Source organism: Anas platyrhynchos, chromosome 4, assembly GCF_047663525.1.
Source record: "Anas platyrhynchos isolate ZD024472 breed Pekin duck chromosome 4, IASCAAS_PekinDuck_T2T, whole genome shotgun sequence".
NCBI lineage: Eukaryota > Metazoa > Chordata > Aves > Anseriformes > Anatidae > Anas > Anas platyrhynchos.
Window position 1 is genome coordinate 3763603 of NC_092590.1, and position 16901 is coordinate 3780503.

Consider the following 16901-nt stretch of genomic DNA (forward strand, 5'->3'; position numbering starts at 1 on the left):
GCAAAAGAAAACGAAAAGGAAAAAGTAAAAGGGAAAGAAAAATAAAAGAACAAAAAACGAAAAGAAGGAAGAGGAAAAGGAAAAGAAGGAAAAAAATCGAGGAGGAGAGAAGAGAAGAGAAGAGAAGAGAAGAGAAGAGAAGAGAAGAGAAGAGAAGAGAAGAGAAGAGAAGAGAAGAGAAGAGAAGAGAAGAGAAGAGAAGAGAAGAGAAGAGAAGAGAAGAGAAGAGAAGAGAAGAGAAGAGAAGAGAAGAGAAGAGAAGAGAAGAGAAGAGAAGAGAAGAGAAGAGAAGAGAGAGGAGAGGAAAAGACAGGAGAAGAGAGGAGAGGAAGAGAGGAGAGGAGGGGAGAAGGAGAAGAAGAGGGGAGCAGCAGGGCCGGCCGAGCCGCCACGGGCTGTCAGGGCGGAGCGCACGGCGGCCCCGTCCCGGCCCGTCCCGGCCCGTCCCGGCAGGGCCCGGTGGGCAGGTCCGGCCGCCGCCCCGCCCCCGCCCGCCGCCGCCGCCGCCGCGCCCGCTGCCGGCCGTGCCCCCGTAAAGGAGGCAGGGAGCGGGGCGGCGCGGCAGTGCGCCCCGAGCCGCACCCGCAGCACCGCGCCGAGCCGAGCCGAGCCGAGCCGCGCCGGGCCGGGCCGGGGGCGGGCGGGCGGGAGGGAGGAAAGGAGGGAGGGATGCGGGGCGCCGAGGAGGACGAGGGGGCGGCGGGCAGGGCCCCCGCGGCGCCTTGAGCCCGGCGCACAGCCTGCGGCGCGGCCCCGATGCCCGGCGGGGCGGCGCTGGGGCGCGGAGCTCCCCGCTAGGGGCGGCGGGCGGCCCGGGCTGGATGCCGGCCACCGGGGCCCCGCGGCGCTAGGTCCGGCCGCGGCTGCGGCCGGGGCGGCGCGGGGATGCTGGCGCTGGGGCAGGCGGACGGCGCGCCCCGGCAGGGCGCCTTCCTGCTGGGCAGCCCGCCGCTGGCCGCCCTGCACAGCATGGCCGAGATGAAGGCGCCGCTGTACCCCGCGTACCCGCTGCCCGCCGGGCCCGCCTCCTCGGCCTCCGCTTCGTCCGCCTCGCCGGCCTCCGCCTCGCCCTCGCCGCCGCTCGGCTCGCCCGGCCTCAAGGCACCGGGCGTGGGCCCCGGCCCCGGCCCCGGCCCCGGCCCCGGCTCCGGCCCCGGGGGGCTCCCGGCGCCGCCGCAGCTCTCGGCCGCCACGCCGCACGGCATCAACGACATCCTGAGCCGGCCCTCGGTGCCCCTGCCGGGCGCCGCGCTCTCATCCGCCGCGCCCTCTGCCTCGTCGGCGGCGCCCGCCGGACTGCTGGCCGGGCTGCCCCGCTTCGGCAGCCTCAGCCCTCCCCCGCCGCCGCCGCCTCCGCCGCCGCCGCCGCCCGCCCTCTACTTCAGCCCCGCCGCCGCCGCCGCCGCCGCCGCCGTGGCCGCCGGGCGCTACCCAAAGCCGCTGGCCGAGCTGCCGGGCCGCACGCCCATCTTCTGGCCCGGCGTGGTGCAGGGGCCGCCCTGGAGGGACGCCCGCCTGGCCTGTGCGCCCCGTGAGTACCGCACCCCCACCCCGACCCCCACCCCCGGCCCCCGGCCCCGCAGCCCGGTCCCGCTGCCGGTCCCGCTCCCGGCCCCGCGTTAACGCCGCGCCCCCGCGCGTGCCTCTCTCTCCTCTCGCCCCGCCAGACCAAGGCTCGATTTTGCTGGATAAGGACGGGAAGAGAAAACATACCCGACCCACTTTTTCTGGCCAGCAGATTTTCGCCCTGGAGAAGACGTTCGAGCAGACCAAGTACCTGGCGGGCCCGGAGCGCGCCCGGCTGGCCTACTCGCTGGGAATGACCGAGAGCCAGGTCAAGGTGAGGCGGGCGGGGGGCGCCCGGGGGGGGGGTCCGGGTTAGGGTGCCGGGGCTGAGGCGGTGGCTGCAGGTCTGGTTCCAGAACCGGCGCACCAAGTGGCGGAAGAAGCACGCGGCCGAGATGGCGACGGCCAAGAAGAAGCAGGACTCGGAGACGGAGCGGCTGAAGGACGCCTCGGAGAACGAGGAGGAGGACGACGACTACAACAAGCCGCTGGACCCCAACTCGGACGACGAGAAGATCGCGCAGCTGCTCAAGAAACACAAGCCGGGCGGCGGGGGGCTGCTGCCGCCCCCGTCCGAGGGGGAGGCCTCGGCCTAGCCCCGCGCCCGCCGCCGATCTCGGAGATGGACAGATTATTTTTGTAGACTCTGCGCGCCCCGTGGCCGGCGGGAGGCCGGGGGCAGAGCACGGAGGACTGCGACTTATCCAGGCGCCGAGCGGCACGGAGGGGAGCGGCGGGGCTGCCCGGGTGCCTCGGTGTCTCGGTGTCCTTGGGTCCCGGCCCCGCCGGGGGTCGGCTCCTGGCGAGCAGAGCGCTCCCGGCCCCGGCGCGGCTCCGCTCCCCGGCGAGCAGCAGAGAGCGAAACGAAAAAAGGGAGAAGGGAGAAGCCAGCGCGTGGACAAGTAGCTGGTGCGAATCGTCACAACCACTTTCGGTCAAAATATAAAATTCATTTAGTTGCTGTAATTGAATTTAAGGTGTGTTTTGTTTTGTATCATACGGAATACTATAGAATGTAAATGGTTTGCTTTTTTTAAGCCGATAACGATGACATATCGTGATATAGCGTCTTAACATTTATTAATTTATATTAAAAAGATTCGGTTTGTAAAGAGAAGAGCCCCGTGCACGCCCCGTTCCGTGTAATGCACTTTCTGTTCCTGAGCCCACCCAGATAAAGCGATTAAACACGCACCCTGCCGCCGTCTGCTGCCTTCTCCCCTGGGGCCGGGCCGGGGACAGGGCCGGGGGGCGCGGGCAGTCGGGGGGAGCAGGATCCGAGGCTGCTCCTAGCTGCTGCGGCGCGGCCCCAGCAGGGGTGTGGGGCCAGAGGTGAATTGCTCGGGGGGTTCACCACCGGCTGCTCGGCTTCGTTCAGCCCGGGGGAAATGAAATTCCCGACCAGCCCCGGTGCCCGCGAATTGCAGCGACCGTTGTAAGGCAGGGGCACAGCAGACAGACAACAACCCCACGACTGCAGCGCGGGGGCACGGCGGGCAGCGGGCACCCACTGAAATTGCAGCAGGGCAGCAGATCCCCCCCGACCCTGCCCGGGACCGGACCGGGACCCCATCCTGCACCCCTCATCCCTCCCCCTCCCCTCCCCCCCCACTATCCCGCGTTTAATGAGTCGCCCGCATCCTCATCACCCCAGCATGGTAATTGAGCAGATCTATTAACTTGTTACACTAGATTTGTTTAAAGAGACTATTACACAGTCATTTAATCAATTTGTTACACTGGAGGTCCTGACTTATGAGACACTTGCCGTATGATTCCTTAATGACTGAATTAATTTGTTTTAATAAAACCAACATTGTGTACAAGCGCATTTCAAGAAATGTAATTTTGGAGACGGAACAGTCCAATGCTTCATCTGATTAGGTCTTTTCCATGGTTTATCAAAGTCTGGAGTTGCCGTCATAAACTGCATGTATGGGGTATTTTTCTTTTTTATAGCGTCATTAATTTAATATGGATCATTAGTTCTTTATACACATGCATGTTCTGACAAATGTACCCAATGAATAATGCACCTAATGCGTTCGGGCTCAAATGCATCATGCTGTAAACAGAAACCGCCGCGGAACGAGCGGCGGCGGCGCAGACCCCGGAGCCCGCCCGGTGCAGGCGCTGCGGGGCCGTCGGGGCCCCGCGTTCACCCCCGGCCCCCGGGAGCAGCCGCTGCAGCCGCTCAGCCCCGGGGGCTCGCCCGGAGGCAGCACCGTTCCGCGGCGGGTCACCCGGCCGGTCCAAGGTCGCTTTAATTCTGGCTGGAGGTTAATTGGATCACTGCATTAAAGCAGGGATAGACTGCGCTCGGCTTGCCCCTAATGAGGACGGACAGGCTTTTTTTGTGGACCTCTTAACCGCTCCGTGCCCGATAGGGCTCCGGGGTACCTATTGGCAACGAAATTTCGCTGTCGGCTCCGCAGATCGAGGTGCGGCAGCTCCTCCGCCTTGGTGCCGGCAGAGCACAAGCGTGCGGTGCTGGGCCAGTGCTCCTTACTCTGTGCTGGGGGGGGGGGCTGCGCCCTCCGGCTTGCCCGGCCGTGCGAGGCCAGGCGGGGCGAGGCCAGGCGAGGTGCCGAGCCCCGGGTGCCACCACGGTGCCGGGGGACCAGCCCTGGCAGCCCGCAGCCCTCACCCCACCGCCGTGGGCACGGGTGCGCTCTGCGGGGCGCCCCGCTGCCCGGGAGCGCAGTGCCCAGCCTGGGGAGCCTTGCTCAGTTCTCCAACGCCGGCTCTTCCGACGGCGTGTTGCAAACAGTCGGGGCAGAAGGGAGCACGGGCAGGGGCGCGGCACCCCCCGGAGGAGCAGCAGGGCCCCCTGCCTCTGCGGGCAGCCCCGCGCCGGCTGCGCGTTGCTCTGGTGCGGACTCCTCTCTGGATGGAGCTGTTCAGCTGCTTGTCACTCCCAGTGGCAGAGCCGAGCCGAGCCGCCGCACGTCCCTGCTTCCTAGAAAAGCAGCCGAGCTGCTGGGCATCCAGTTACATGACACTCCTACCCCGCAGCTCTCCCCGGAATGCAGGCATAATTCCCAGCAGCAGCTTTCCCAGCTTCTCCTTCCGAGAAAGTTTTCTCAGACGAGACCTCCATCCACGTTAGAGGGTATGGAGAAAGATCTCGCCTAACAGATATTTTCCTAGCAAAATTCGTTTTGTAAGGAAAATCCCGACTCAGTTCAATATCCATGTTTAAAACTGTGCCAGATGTCAGGCTGGAAATACAGGCTTGCACTGATTATCAGACTACGTGTACTGGATGAACCACACGTGCACAGGGGGAATGATCTGAGATTTAGGTTTCCAAAAATGCCATTGCACCGTAACACCGCCTGCACTGTACATGCTGTAAGTGGAGTTGTTTCCCTGCTGCTCTGATCCCGGCCTCACCAGGAACACTGCCAGGCGTCAGTGCAGCAGGTGACTCGTCTGAGAGAGAAGTGAAAGACAGGCAACTTTAGAGCTGATGCACCAGACAGAACAACGAAAAACCTCAATTCCCTGAATTATTTCCCTATTAGCAGCAGAAAGCATGCATGGCACAATAGCACATACTGAGACAACGACAAAAGGAGCAGTTTGAAAACTGTCCCTTCTGTGAGTACTTCTCGATACCAAACACATCTGTTGAAATCGGGATCAGGTTTGTCAGCTGCTTGTGACTGGTGAGAGGGCTCTGTTTGCTGGGTAATTTATTTATAATAAATAATACAACTTGCTCTGAGGACCCAGGCAGGTGCCTGCTTGCCGTGGCCAGAGAGCCCCTGACTGGATTCCCCCAGACACCTTCCTCCTTCTATCCACATCGTGCCTTCCATGGCAAGGAAAGTTCTCATGTCTGAGAGAATAACCATACATGTAAACTAAACCTTGACATATCCAAGCACATCCCTGTACACATCTTTATTTGAATAGCTGTTAATTGCCAGCGGTCCCCAAGGAGGCCACCAGGAAGAACGTCGGGAGCCCTGCTCATAACCCAGCTGAATACCTGGCTATTTAAGGTACTCTGGAGCTGCATGAATCAGAAAGAAAACAGCTCCCCCTACCCATTTTATTAGAAGGCAATAAAATCTGGTGGTGTCTCATTAAATTTAATGAGCCTTCATAAAATAACCATTATGCTGTGGAGGTAATGAAAAGAAGAACTATGGTGGTTAGTAAATAAACCAGCAAGGGTGATGCTTTTCCACGTCCCAGACACCTACCAGGTATCAAACAAGTACACAACTCTGGGTGAAAGATGTGATCTCAGATACCCTGCACCCACTGGCATCTTCTGTATCCACGTTGGGTTCTTTCTGTCCCCTCCTCCCCTATGGCATCAGTGCATTCGGTGCAGCGCCATTTGTTTTCTCACTGCTAGGCTGCACGCCTGCGTGCAAAACAACAACCATGGGGGATGACAATTTCAAGGACTTGATGCAAACGCTCAGGGGTAGCCACAGATTCTGTGTCTCCCCTCTTCTGAAGTTTCTCTCACAGCAGTGATCACTTCTGAAACCACAGTGCCAGTGATTGCTGTGGGAACTTCACCTGAAACTGCACAAGGCAAGACTTCAGCATGGTGTTAGGACTGTTCATGTGAGCGAACGAGCAGGAGGTGATCTGCAGAATCACTTCTGCACCCCTGCCTCCTTCTGAGGCTTGTCTTGCTCCTCTTGCTGTTGGCAGGTTACTGCTTTGCTTGCTGGAGCTTGCTTTGCTTTGCTTGTAGGTGTGATGTATCACAGCTAAATTGTAATGTCCTCAGAGTTTACATGTATTTCTGGTTTTCACTGTGGCACCCAAACACAAATACTCTGCCCCTGTTTTTTTGTGTGAATGCCTCACATGCGATCTCAATGTGGCTGAGTAACGCTGGGGCAGAATTTGTGCATTTCCATGAACTTACTCAGATGACTCTTTTCCAGAAACGCAGCTTCTATCTCTGACATGTCCTGAAAGGACTTAAAAAGGAAAAAAGAGATGGGACAGGACAGGACAGGACAGGACAGGACAGGACAGGACAGGACAGGACAGGACAGGACAGGACAGGACAGGACAGGACAGGAAAGGAAAGGAAAGGAAAGGAAAGGAAAGGAAAGGAAAGGAAAGGAAAGGAAAGGAAAGGAAAAGAAAGGAAAGGAAAGGAAAGGAAAGGAAAGGAAAGGAAAGGAAAGGAAAGGAAAGGAAAGGAAAGGAAAGGAAAGGAAAGGAAAGGAAAGGAAAGGAAAGGGAGTATGTTTGCCTGTCTTTGTTCAGGAAGGGCTACGTACAAAAGTGGGATGTGAGATTAGTAATGTTATTGCTGTATTTTGGTTCCTGAAATGAGCATGGTGGACAACTTCCCAACCTTCTCCCTGCCAAGAGGTCTTGTAGGAGCGGTAACCTAAAAACTACCTGGGGTCAAAGCTCCCTGCAGCCTGTTCCCCACACTCGCCCTGCGGCTTCTCCCCTTCCCCAGCCCTTCAGCTGACTCAGAAACCACTTCTGATCAGCCCAGGCAATGCCTCTCTTCTATGGTGGAGGCAATGTAATTTTTGTCGAATTATAAATATTACAGACCTATTCCTTCCCTCCTCCTGCTGCAGCAGCTCCTCAAGACATGTAAACCCATAGTGTTATTGCTCCCTAATCTAGTTGAGGTGATGAAATGGTGCCAAAACTCTCATTGCAATTTCATTAGCATATTCATGAGTCGCACTTTTGCAGTGTTGCAGAAACAACACAAATTGGTTTGTGAATTGTGAACTCCCCCTTCTTCGTTGTCGCCATCGTCACCTTTTTCTTCAGAATCACAAATTGAGGATTAGCAAGGCAAGTGTGTGAGGGTGACTTTGGGACCCGACCACTCAAGTCTGGTGATGTACCCCTCTGATTTTCACTGTAATTTCTTCCCTTGCCTGGCACTGGTGTGCATGCTCTGGTACCAGAAGAACAGGGTCCGGAGCAGTGGCAGGGCTGCAAGCTCTGAGGTTCTGACAGGGCTGGTTAGCCAGCACAGCTCTGTCTCCCCACTGCTAAAAATGCTGACAATGTCACTTGCAGAAAGGATGAAATGCAGTGGGCACAGGCTTTTCTAATTTTTGGGTGAAGGGTACTAAACGGCACCAAGTGTTCATGTCAAGCTTAAAAGTGAGCGTGCCCTACTCACAAGCACAGCACATCGGGCACAGCCCTCCCCTCCCACAGCATGCTCTCCCCTGGGCTCCTGTGCAAGCTGCCGCCAATCTCCAAAACCACAGCCAAACCATGCTATTATTCTATGCCACTCGGGGCCCCATACAAGACAGCCGCCAAGAAAAGGCATCATGAGCATGCAGATTTTGAATCAGATGGGGAAGCAGGTGCCAGTCCGTACCCACTGCGATGGGAGATGCAGAGATGCACACGAGCCCTCAGCACCACTTAACTGAGCACCTTTCCAGTGTGCTCACCTCTAACCGAATGACCCGTTTGTTAACTCAGTGGAGGCTGAAGCCCTTGCAGGGAAATCGCTCTTGTATCCATCATGTTATGCTGGTACCGTGGCTGCAAAGCAGAAGGAGCTTGCAGCCCTGTGCTTGTGAGAGGAGTGCGGGGATGCCACTGCTGGGGAACTGCTCCCCACTGTGGGCCCTGCTGGGAACGTGGGATGTGACATCCATCCAAAACGGCAGGCTTCCACATCGAGCTCCGTTTAATTTTTCTGCGGACAGATCACTTTAGACTCTCATTGTTCACATGAAATAATGAAACGTTACTGATTTAATTAGAGCTCAGTTTTTCAGTCTGTACTTTCTGTATTGTTGAAATTGCATTTAGCATGGGACAGAACTACCAATAGATAAAGCAATTTAAAAGACACAGCTACAGAAGATATTCTCTTCCCTTTTTCCTTTGCCAGTTTCAATTCATTGCTCAATTTAAGTATGGAAATAATATTTGTCAAAGATTTCCTGACACATGAATTCTACACACACACACACACACACAAACAAACAAACAAACAAAAAAACAAAAACAAAAACACAGAAATAAAGATAGGAAAAAAGAAAAAAATAAGAGAGAGAGAGAGTGAACAGGGCATCTCCTCTTTGTGTTCCTAACCCATTTATGGTACAATATACAGATAATCCAATCTTCTCCTGAAAACAAGGTTTGTGCAGTTATGCTCTGCTACTTCACAGTGGTTCACTTAAAACTTGATTGTTTTCTCTTATTTCCCTTCTCCTTGAACTGCCAAAGCAGACTGGGCAGGCCCTCGCTGGCAGAAATAACTGTTGACTGCAGAGCGTTAGCGCTGTCAGTTTCTACCTAAAGGTCACGAACGAAATGTGGGGAAAACTGGGAAGTCGGCTTGCAAGGCTGCCCATGGGACTGGGCAGCAAGGACCAGTGCTGTGCCTGGCAGCAGGACCAGCATGGCATGGGGGCTGACACTCACAGGCCCTCCACTCCAGGCAAAACTCCCACTGAAGGGCAAAACCAGCAATGTGACATCTGGATTTTGCTCACTCTGGAAAAAAAAGTCTGAAATACAGCTTTTGCCATTCAATTCACTTCCTTGCAGCTGCAGGTGAGAAATAACGGAGAGCACCAGCAGCCTAGAATGGATACTCAGCTCTCAGGTAACGCAGCCAGCAACAGGGCCTGCGCTATGGGTTGCACGTGTAAGCCCTACCAGACAACCAACACACATTTCTCAGTTTCCTAGTACCTATTGGAACATGAACTAGGCGTGATGTATCCCAATTTGAGGCATACTGCTTGAAAACTGAAATAATACAACTACCTTTGCTAGCATAATGTGAGCAGCAAAGTTAGTCTAGATGAGGAACACAATGCAGAATGCCAAATTCTTGAGAATTTAGTCTTGATTCAAGGATATAATCTGGTATATAGTGCCATCTCTAGCAACAAAGTTGGAAGACTTAGAAAATAACTTATCTCAACAAAGCTATCTGTGTGAGAACAACAGCACCAGTTTTGTTTCACTGCCAGGGCCATGAGATTTTTCTCTCAGCTCCTGCAGGGACTAAGGAAAGCTTCTTCAGAGTAAGGTTTTTCTTGGTTGTCTCGTTTCCTGCAGAGGAAAGAAGCCCTTCCAAGTGAGCTGACATTCACCCTTAAATTACCTCCCAGTGCAGTCTCTGTATTCTGCGCTGGAGGAGGAGACTGCTCATTTCTCACATTGATTTACACAAGGCAGGGTAGTGATCATACAATTAATAGCTGACTTCATTGGAAGCCAGCTGTTAGCCCCATAATTTACAATGGGAACAGTTTAAGAGTAGGAAGAACTATACTTGTAGAAACGACATTTCTGTATTGTAAAGGTCAACCCCAACTTCCTTTAGAGTCGCTACAAATTCCATTGGACTGCAAACGATGCTGGGTGTTGATGCCTGTAGCCTGAGCTCCACCTGGCACTGCAGGAGTGACTTGCCTGGGACACAGGCGTGTTAGCACAAAACCACGCGGTTTCCCCAGGCACAACCAGGAACGGGAGGTACTGCCCAATCTGTGGCCTGAGTTCCCACAGCAGCAGCCCTCCAAAGTTTCCTTTCAGGAGGACACCAACACTGATGTCCACATCCCGGTGGAGCCCAGCATGTGCTGTGGGGAGGGTGGCCGGGGAACAAGAGTGGGGTACTCTTTGCTCCTCAGGCACTGCTTCCCTGACACACTCCCTGTTTCAAGGCAGTGGCAGATTGGAGGCCTTGCTTGAAATACTGGGCATTCCTCTCCCGTCTGCGCGACACAAACAAATGCTTGTTTTTCAATTACCAAACCAAGCTGTGTTGAATCATTAATTTCTGGGCTACTAAACTAAGACAATACATACTTTGTATTGACTCTGGTCATGTATTGCCGGTGCCTACATAACAAAATAAATTCCTGCAATGCAGCTTAGTACTGCAACTGACAGATGAATTTATTGACAGAGCCTTCCTTGATATACCGGTCACATTTTAAACACCATTTCATTTGTTGATGCCCTTGGAGCTAAAGCAGGACTGCCCTGTGTTGTCCCATCGGGAGCTAGTCCTGGAGGGTAATGCAGCAGTATTTGGTGTGTGTTTTGAACATGCTTTCCTCACTTTCTCTATATGCACTAGGAAGTTAAACGTGACGCACTGTAAATAAAGAGGCCTCTGTTCCCAGGTCTGATAACCTAAAGGTTGCCATTACTTCACACATTCTTTGCTCTGGTGTCACCTACGCCGCACGAAATATTTAGGAGATAAGAGAGGAATGTATCTTTTGTGGGACTGAAGGCCAAAGCCCCACTCTGGCAAACCCATGTGGGAAATGAGACCTGGCATGGTTTTAGGGGCTAGAGAAACATGGCAAAGTAAATCTGAACATCATTATTTAGAAGACAAGCCTGTGCCTACCTGGTTCTTCATTCCAGGATTTTTAACATGGAAGATAAAATGCCTGTGCCCCGATCAAGCTGCTGGGTCCTCTGAAACTGTCAGCTGTTTACACAAGTCCTGCTACGTGGCTATTTCTGGATGTGGACTGGAAGGAAGATGCAGTCCTGCCAAGGAACATTGCAGAGCACCTGAGGGCTGAAGATTTCTGACCTTATGTGGAAGACATAAGACATGCAGGAAGTTTTGGAGGTGCTTGGAATTAGTGTCTGCACTTCATGGCTCGTGCCAATGAGACCTGACCCTCGCGGACATCACTGGGCAATGGACAAGCTGCCTGCATGGGTAGCAGGTGGTTACAGTGTCAGAGCAGCCTTCTGCTCACTTGGGTCTGTGCATCAGATGTTTTCAGGCTTTTCCCACCAGTCCAGGCAGCTCTTGTCTTGGTGTGTAGTGATGTAAAGATGGTATTCATCACTATCTGTGGCTTGCATGTGAGGATTATGGTCTCACAAGGGAAAATCCTAGCTCCAAGTCACTCATACAGGGGTTGTGGCAGGTGGTGCGGAGTTTCACCTTCACCTAGCCCTGTAGGGCCCAATTCAAGTCCTAGAGGCCAACAGCAGCCATCAGTAAGACAAGATGTGCTCAATGGGCAGCAGTGGCTTTCATGAGTTTGTTTTCTGGCTTCTAGCTCTCGTGTTTTGTTTTTTTTTTTTTTTTTTTTTTTTGGTTTTTAAATTTTATTTTTATGAACACACAGCACTGAGGCCAGACCACCAAACTCCCCTGTCCAGGACACCACGCGGTACCAGGCAATGCCTGAGCCACATCTGCACCAGATGGCAGGGGGAGAAAGGCTTGGTGAGAATGACTTCCCTCAAACATATGCATTCCTGTACAGTATTCCTGTAGCAGACTGAGATATTCCTCCATTATCCCTGGCCTGCAGCACATCTCAGACAGGAGTTTAAACTCCAGAGCAGAATAAAGCCTGCAAAACATGCCTGGCACCAGGGAGGCGGTGCCCGAGCATTTGCGTGGTGCTCTCCATGGCTAACTGCTAGCATCCCACCATGGTGCATACAGGGAATGGAGCCAAGTGCAACAGCCAGAATAATAAACAGAGATTCCACATGATTACAAGAAAAGTTTCTCAGAGTTAATATTAGGATGAGCAGCACACTGGGTCACAGGCTCAATTAACTCAGAAAGAAAGGGGTATGATTTTAAATAACTTTTCCAGTGCCTGACTGCAGCTGAATGCTCTTTGCTATTAAGAGGAAAATATGTATGTTCTTGCCATTTACGTCACTATTTGTGCATGTTTCACAGTGTTGCCCATTAAAGAGTTTAAACCTCAATTATTTTTCTCATTGACCTTTAGGAAGCCATCAGTCTCCCTGCCTCAGGGATCCAAGGAATCAGAACTCAGCATAAAAGGGAAAGAAAGCTCTGGGTGATTCCAAGGCGAGGAACCGAAGGGGACGCTCGACTCTAGGAGAGACTTTCCCATAAAGGAATGTCAGCGTAGGCTTCAGCGTGCAGCTGTTCAAACTCAGAGGCAGTGGTAAGAGCCTAACCCTGTTCAGCCTGTCTCTCCGTTGGCTTCCGTAGACTTGGTGTCAGGGCCTGCTGGATGGCAGAAGGTACTGATTGCTCGCTGACCCCATGTGTATGGCATCTGCCCCTAGCACAACCACGGTGTTACCTGGCAGGCTACAGGGGGTCCTCCTATGGGGAGGGATGTGGCTGGGTCTGCTCTGGAGCCCTGGTTCTGCTCGTTGGACAGTCAAACACAAGGCAGCCTTATCTCTCACTCCAATGAAAGGTTTCTGACAAGATGCTTACATTGCACTTCATTACAGCAAACTTGTATAAATGACAGCAGCAGCAGGAGCTGGACAGACGAAGAGCAAGTGTGGAAAGATGCTTTTCAATTTTTCTGTGCCCTCTTCAAAAGAGCTTGATTTGGGACACACAGAAGAGACAGCAGAGGTGCTGTGCCGACAGGAGATTTCTTGCTGCATCTGACAACACTGAACCAAGCTCTGCTTGTGGGTTCATCTCAGAGAAGCATCCCTTCGAGCAAGAAAATGAGAGATGCTGTGTTTTTCTCTCTGCAAGCACAGCTCTCATAATCACAACGATGATTTTATAATAATTAAAAACTAGAGTGGGGGGATTAGCAAAAGAAAGGAAGTTCCTTGCAAATGAGATCAATAACATCAACTCAGAACAGGAGTTCCTGCACTCCGGTTCAAAGCTTGTGGCTCATTCTTTGGATGTATTCATCTGGTTAATGAAAAGCAGACTTTTGTTTAGAAAAGTATGAGCCAAAAGACAAAGTTTTGCTGTTTATCTTATTATCATTTATTTGAGGATTTGGTCTTTTTTTAAAGCTGGAATCAAGCTACTTTCTCTTTTACTGATTGTTTTAGGTTCTTCGCTGGTCTTAATCCAGATCCTATTTTGGAACTTTTGCACTTTCTTTTTTTTTTTAATAAACAAAAATAACACAAATAACCCATGACTCAAGACTGCTTCATTTCAGAGTCCGTCCTAGGGAGGGGTGCACAACTATGAAGGGCAAGTCCTGCAATGGTTACACGGTCATTTTCTGCAGAGAGGTGACAACAATTTCCAGTACCGGCACACTCATCACTGCAAGTCTACAGGGCATAGGCAAGATAGCTCCGGCCACTCCCTTACTGACACCATGGGGAGCTCGTGCACCCTGCTCTGCTGCTGGTTACTCAGTCCCAAAGGACAAATTACAGCCACCAAAAATCAATTATAATTTCTATGGCTGTCGCTTAGGCAGAAGTGTGATCACCTCCAAGCACTCGCTGATCTTGGCAGCTCTGCAAGGATCATACTTCCAGCAGACAAACTGTTCTTAAACATTTTTTTTCTGCCTGCATTAGACAAAAGCAGCACTTGCTGCTATTTTGGGCTAACTCTCATGAAAAGCCCTACATGACTTCGTCTGGATGCAGCCAACAGAGCTGCACAAGAGCTTGAAAGGATTCCATAGAGGGCACTTGACCGAACTGAGCATGAGGCCTTTCAAAACTGCCCTGGGGTGTGCTAGCGGAGGAACAGCCTTGCAGGTTCCAGCTCTACATGTCCCAGATCCTCCTGTGAGGGCTCGTCTGGAGCCCCAGCAATGCAGCTCTGGTGCTCTCCAGCCCTCCTTGCTCTTTGCCAGGCTGTGGCAAAGCAGGGCAGGATAAAGCAGAAATCAAGAGGGAGGCAAAGCAATCTATGTGCACATTGTATAAGAGGAGAGGGAATGACCTGTTTGTCCAAGAAGAAGTCTCCACAGTGGTTGTAGTTGAGTGGCAAACAGGGGCTGAATGGAAAGGCTGCGGGATGTCTGTCCATGGGGAGACTGTCACACTGAACAAGGCCCTGAGCAGTTCTGCCCCGCTCCACTGTGAGGGAAGACACCAGAGATTCCTTTGGCTCAACTTAGGTTAGATGTTAGGAAGAATTTCTTTACTGAAAGGGTTGTGAGGCACTGGAACGGGCTGCCCAGGGAGGTGGTGGAGTCACCATCCCTGGAAGTCTTCAAAAGACGTTTAGATGTAGAGCTTAGGGATATGGTTTAGTGGGGACTGTTAGTGTTAGGTTAGAGGTTGGACTCGATGATCTTGAGGTCTCTTCCAACCTAGAAATTCTGTGATTCTGTGAACTGTTCTGTGATTCCACCCAAGGGCTTCCTCAATCCACGTTCAGCTCGCGGAAAAATTTTGGTTAACATTTGGTTAATAGTTTTCAGCATGCTCGTGCTTTTTAGTTGGAAATAAATACTGCTTTAAAAAATATTTAATTTGATCATAAAAAGCCTGAAGCTGAATGAAATATTTTATTTTGAGTCTAGGAAAACATTCTGTTTGATCCCACAAGAATTTTGACAGATCTTGTCTCATCTGCTGAAAAATAAAGTACCTTTGTTTCCGACTAATCCAAAATATACATTTTCTACTCTACAGTGCAAGGGAACTGCAGTAGGCTGGATGTTCCTACTTTCCCTACCGTATGTGCTCCTGCGAACAGTCCTGCTGCAAGGGAAATTGAGGCAAGAAGGACTTTGCCCAAAGCTCTCTGTTGCACCACATCAGATTTTCTGGGCTCCACAAGCTATGTTTTTAAAAGCAATGTCAAGTGCTCACGGGTGCTCAGGCACAAACACCCGTAGGCACAATCAACACCCCGCACACAGCCAAAATCCTTTATGCTGCCCCCCCGTGTGCAGCCCATAAAGACTAAACCGAAATGCCTGCCTGGGCCAAGGAAACCCACCGCAAGCACACGGACAAACACACAAGTCATGGTGGCGTGGGGCCACCAACCCTTGCCAAGATGCCGATCGCCTAAGCTCCTCCATCTCCCATGGGGTGGTGGGGAGCAGGCAGCGGGGCTGGAGCCCTTCTGGGGAGCACACAGACAGTAAGGGACTTTTTGCTGTCGCTCTATTCCCTTTCCAGATTGATTCCCCACTGACCATTCGATTGTTGTTCGTATTCTAGCATAAACACTTCCCTGCTTGAAGCACTGAAGCCCGACTGATCAGGGCACAAGTTCTCTCCTAACAGGATGTGTTGTTTCTGCCCACTGTCTGACATTTATCTCAGTGTAACAGAATGGAAGTGCCCGGAAAATTTACCTAGGCTTTTGTTAATATTGTTTGCCTGTTTTGCACTCCCCACTGGCAACAAAAGAGTTGTCAGAAGTAATGTTTATAATAATTTAACGGATTATTTGCTTATTAGATATTAATCATTCTGCTGTGGCTGGGGCCCGTGCTGGTGCTCCTCTCCTAGAACAGCGATTCTGATCTCAATTAGATTATGTCTCTCTCCTTTACCTCCCCATAAATCATTCCGGCAAACTGAAATTAACAGCTACTGGAGCGCATTAATAATCTGCCCCACACATTGGAAAATGCATTAGCCGGAACCCTCCCATCACTCTGACTGTTAAGCACATCATTTTGTTTATGAAATATAAACATTTCATGGAAGAGCTCTCACACATTTCTCCAGGCCTTGTGACAGCTAAAATGATTGCCCACAATTGCCAGTCAGTCAAGCGCCCAAATAAAGTTTGTTTAAAGCCATGACTGCCCTATTTTTTCAGGCATTTAAAAGATCAGGTTTAAAATAAAATTCCTCTTTATCTGGGGAGAATAGAAAAAAAATATATATCTGTAGGAGTTGCATGGTGACAGATGTGCACTTTGCAAAGGCTCTAGATTTCAATATTTGGTTTCGCTTCACGCCAGGGGAAGTGCTGCCAAATTCTGTGCAAAATAAAGCTCTGGAACAATTTAAGGATGATCTAATCAAAACATTTCACTTCTGACAAACTGACATTCAGCTCCACATGCTGAGTAAGGTTATGTTCTCAACATTCGGTATCATTTTGTAAGGGATGTTCACAGAAAAAAACACAGTTCTGTTTCAAAATGAAATACAAAAACGCACTGCACAAGACCATCACCATGACACGTTATGGCGTCACTAGGCTTTTTGGTGGCTTTCTTGAGAAGAAAATATCGGCTGGTAATTAAATGTGTTGCAAGCCTGCTCACTGTGTAGTTCAGCGGCAATGCCTCTGCTGCTGTGTCTCCTCCACTCAGCTCTGATTTTCAGACCTGCCACCAGCCAGGAGTTTGGGATTTTACATCCCGGTGACCCAAGGCTGCAGCTGAAGCTTCTCAACCCAATGAAGCAGTGTTGCAAAGCCTCCTCCCCATGGCTCCAATCGCCCTCCTCCTGCTGGCCTGGCTGCCTCCCCATGGGCCAGCTCTGCTGAGCACAACTTTGCACCCAATGCCAGCAAGGAAATCAGGAGGTTGGAATTCCTCCACTGGTCCCAGCTCCACCTGGCTGTGGTGGGATGTGACTGGTGCCCAGACCTCATCCCTCTCCTCAGCCACCAAGCCCCTCTACAACCCTGCTCAGCTCTCACCAAGATGACG

The 16901-nt window shown here is 51.9% G+C and overlaps 1 protein-coding gene across 2 annotated transcripts; it reads left to right on the forward strand.

Moving 5' to 3' along the window:
• Positions 1–834: 834 nt before the first annotated feature.
• Positions 835–2683, forward strand: NKX6-1 (NK6 homeobox 1). 2 transcript variants are annotated; one of them, XM_038178832.2, is made up of 3 exons: positions 835–1531; positions 1668–1840; positions 1911–2683. In XM_038178832.2, the coding sequence occupies exons 1-3, from the start codon at positions 886–888 to the stop codon at positions 2160–2162; spliced, it is 1071 nt and encodes a 356-aa protein (XP_038034760.2). In that variant the 5' UTR covers positions 835–885; the 3' UTR covers positions 2163–2683. The 2 variants fall into 2 exon arrangements, with proteins under 2 accessions (XP_038034760.2, XP_038034761.2); XM_038178833.2 differs by having other exon boundaries at positions 1923–2683.
• Positions 2684–16901: the final 14218 nt, after the last annotated feature.

Excerpts from the sequence above, each read along its gene's own strand:
- NKX6-1 (XM_038178832.2), top strand. The coding sequence starts at position 886 with ATGCTGGCGCTGGGGCAGGCGGACGGCGCGCCCCGGCAGGGCGCCTTC. Across the intron at positions 1,532-1,667 it reads CCGCCTGGCCTGTGCGCCCC|ACCAAGGCTCGATTTTGCTG; the intron begins GTGAGTACCGCA and ends TCGCCCCGCCAG. Across the intron at positions 1,841-1,910 it reads TGACCGAGAGCCAGGTCAAG|GTCTGGTTCCAGAACCGGCG; the intron begins GTGAGGCGGGCG and ends CGGTGGCTGCAG.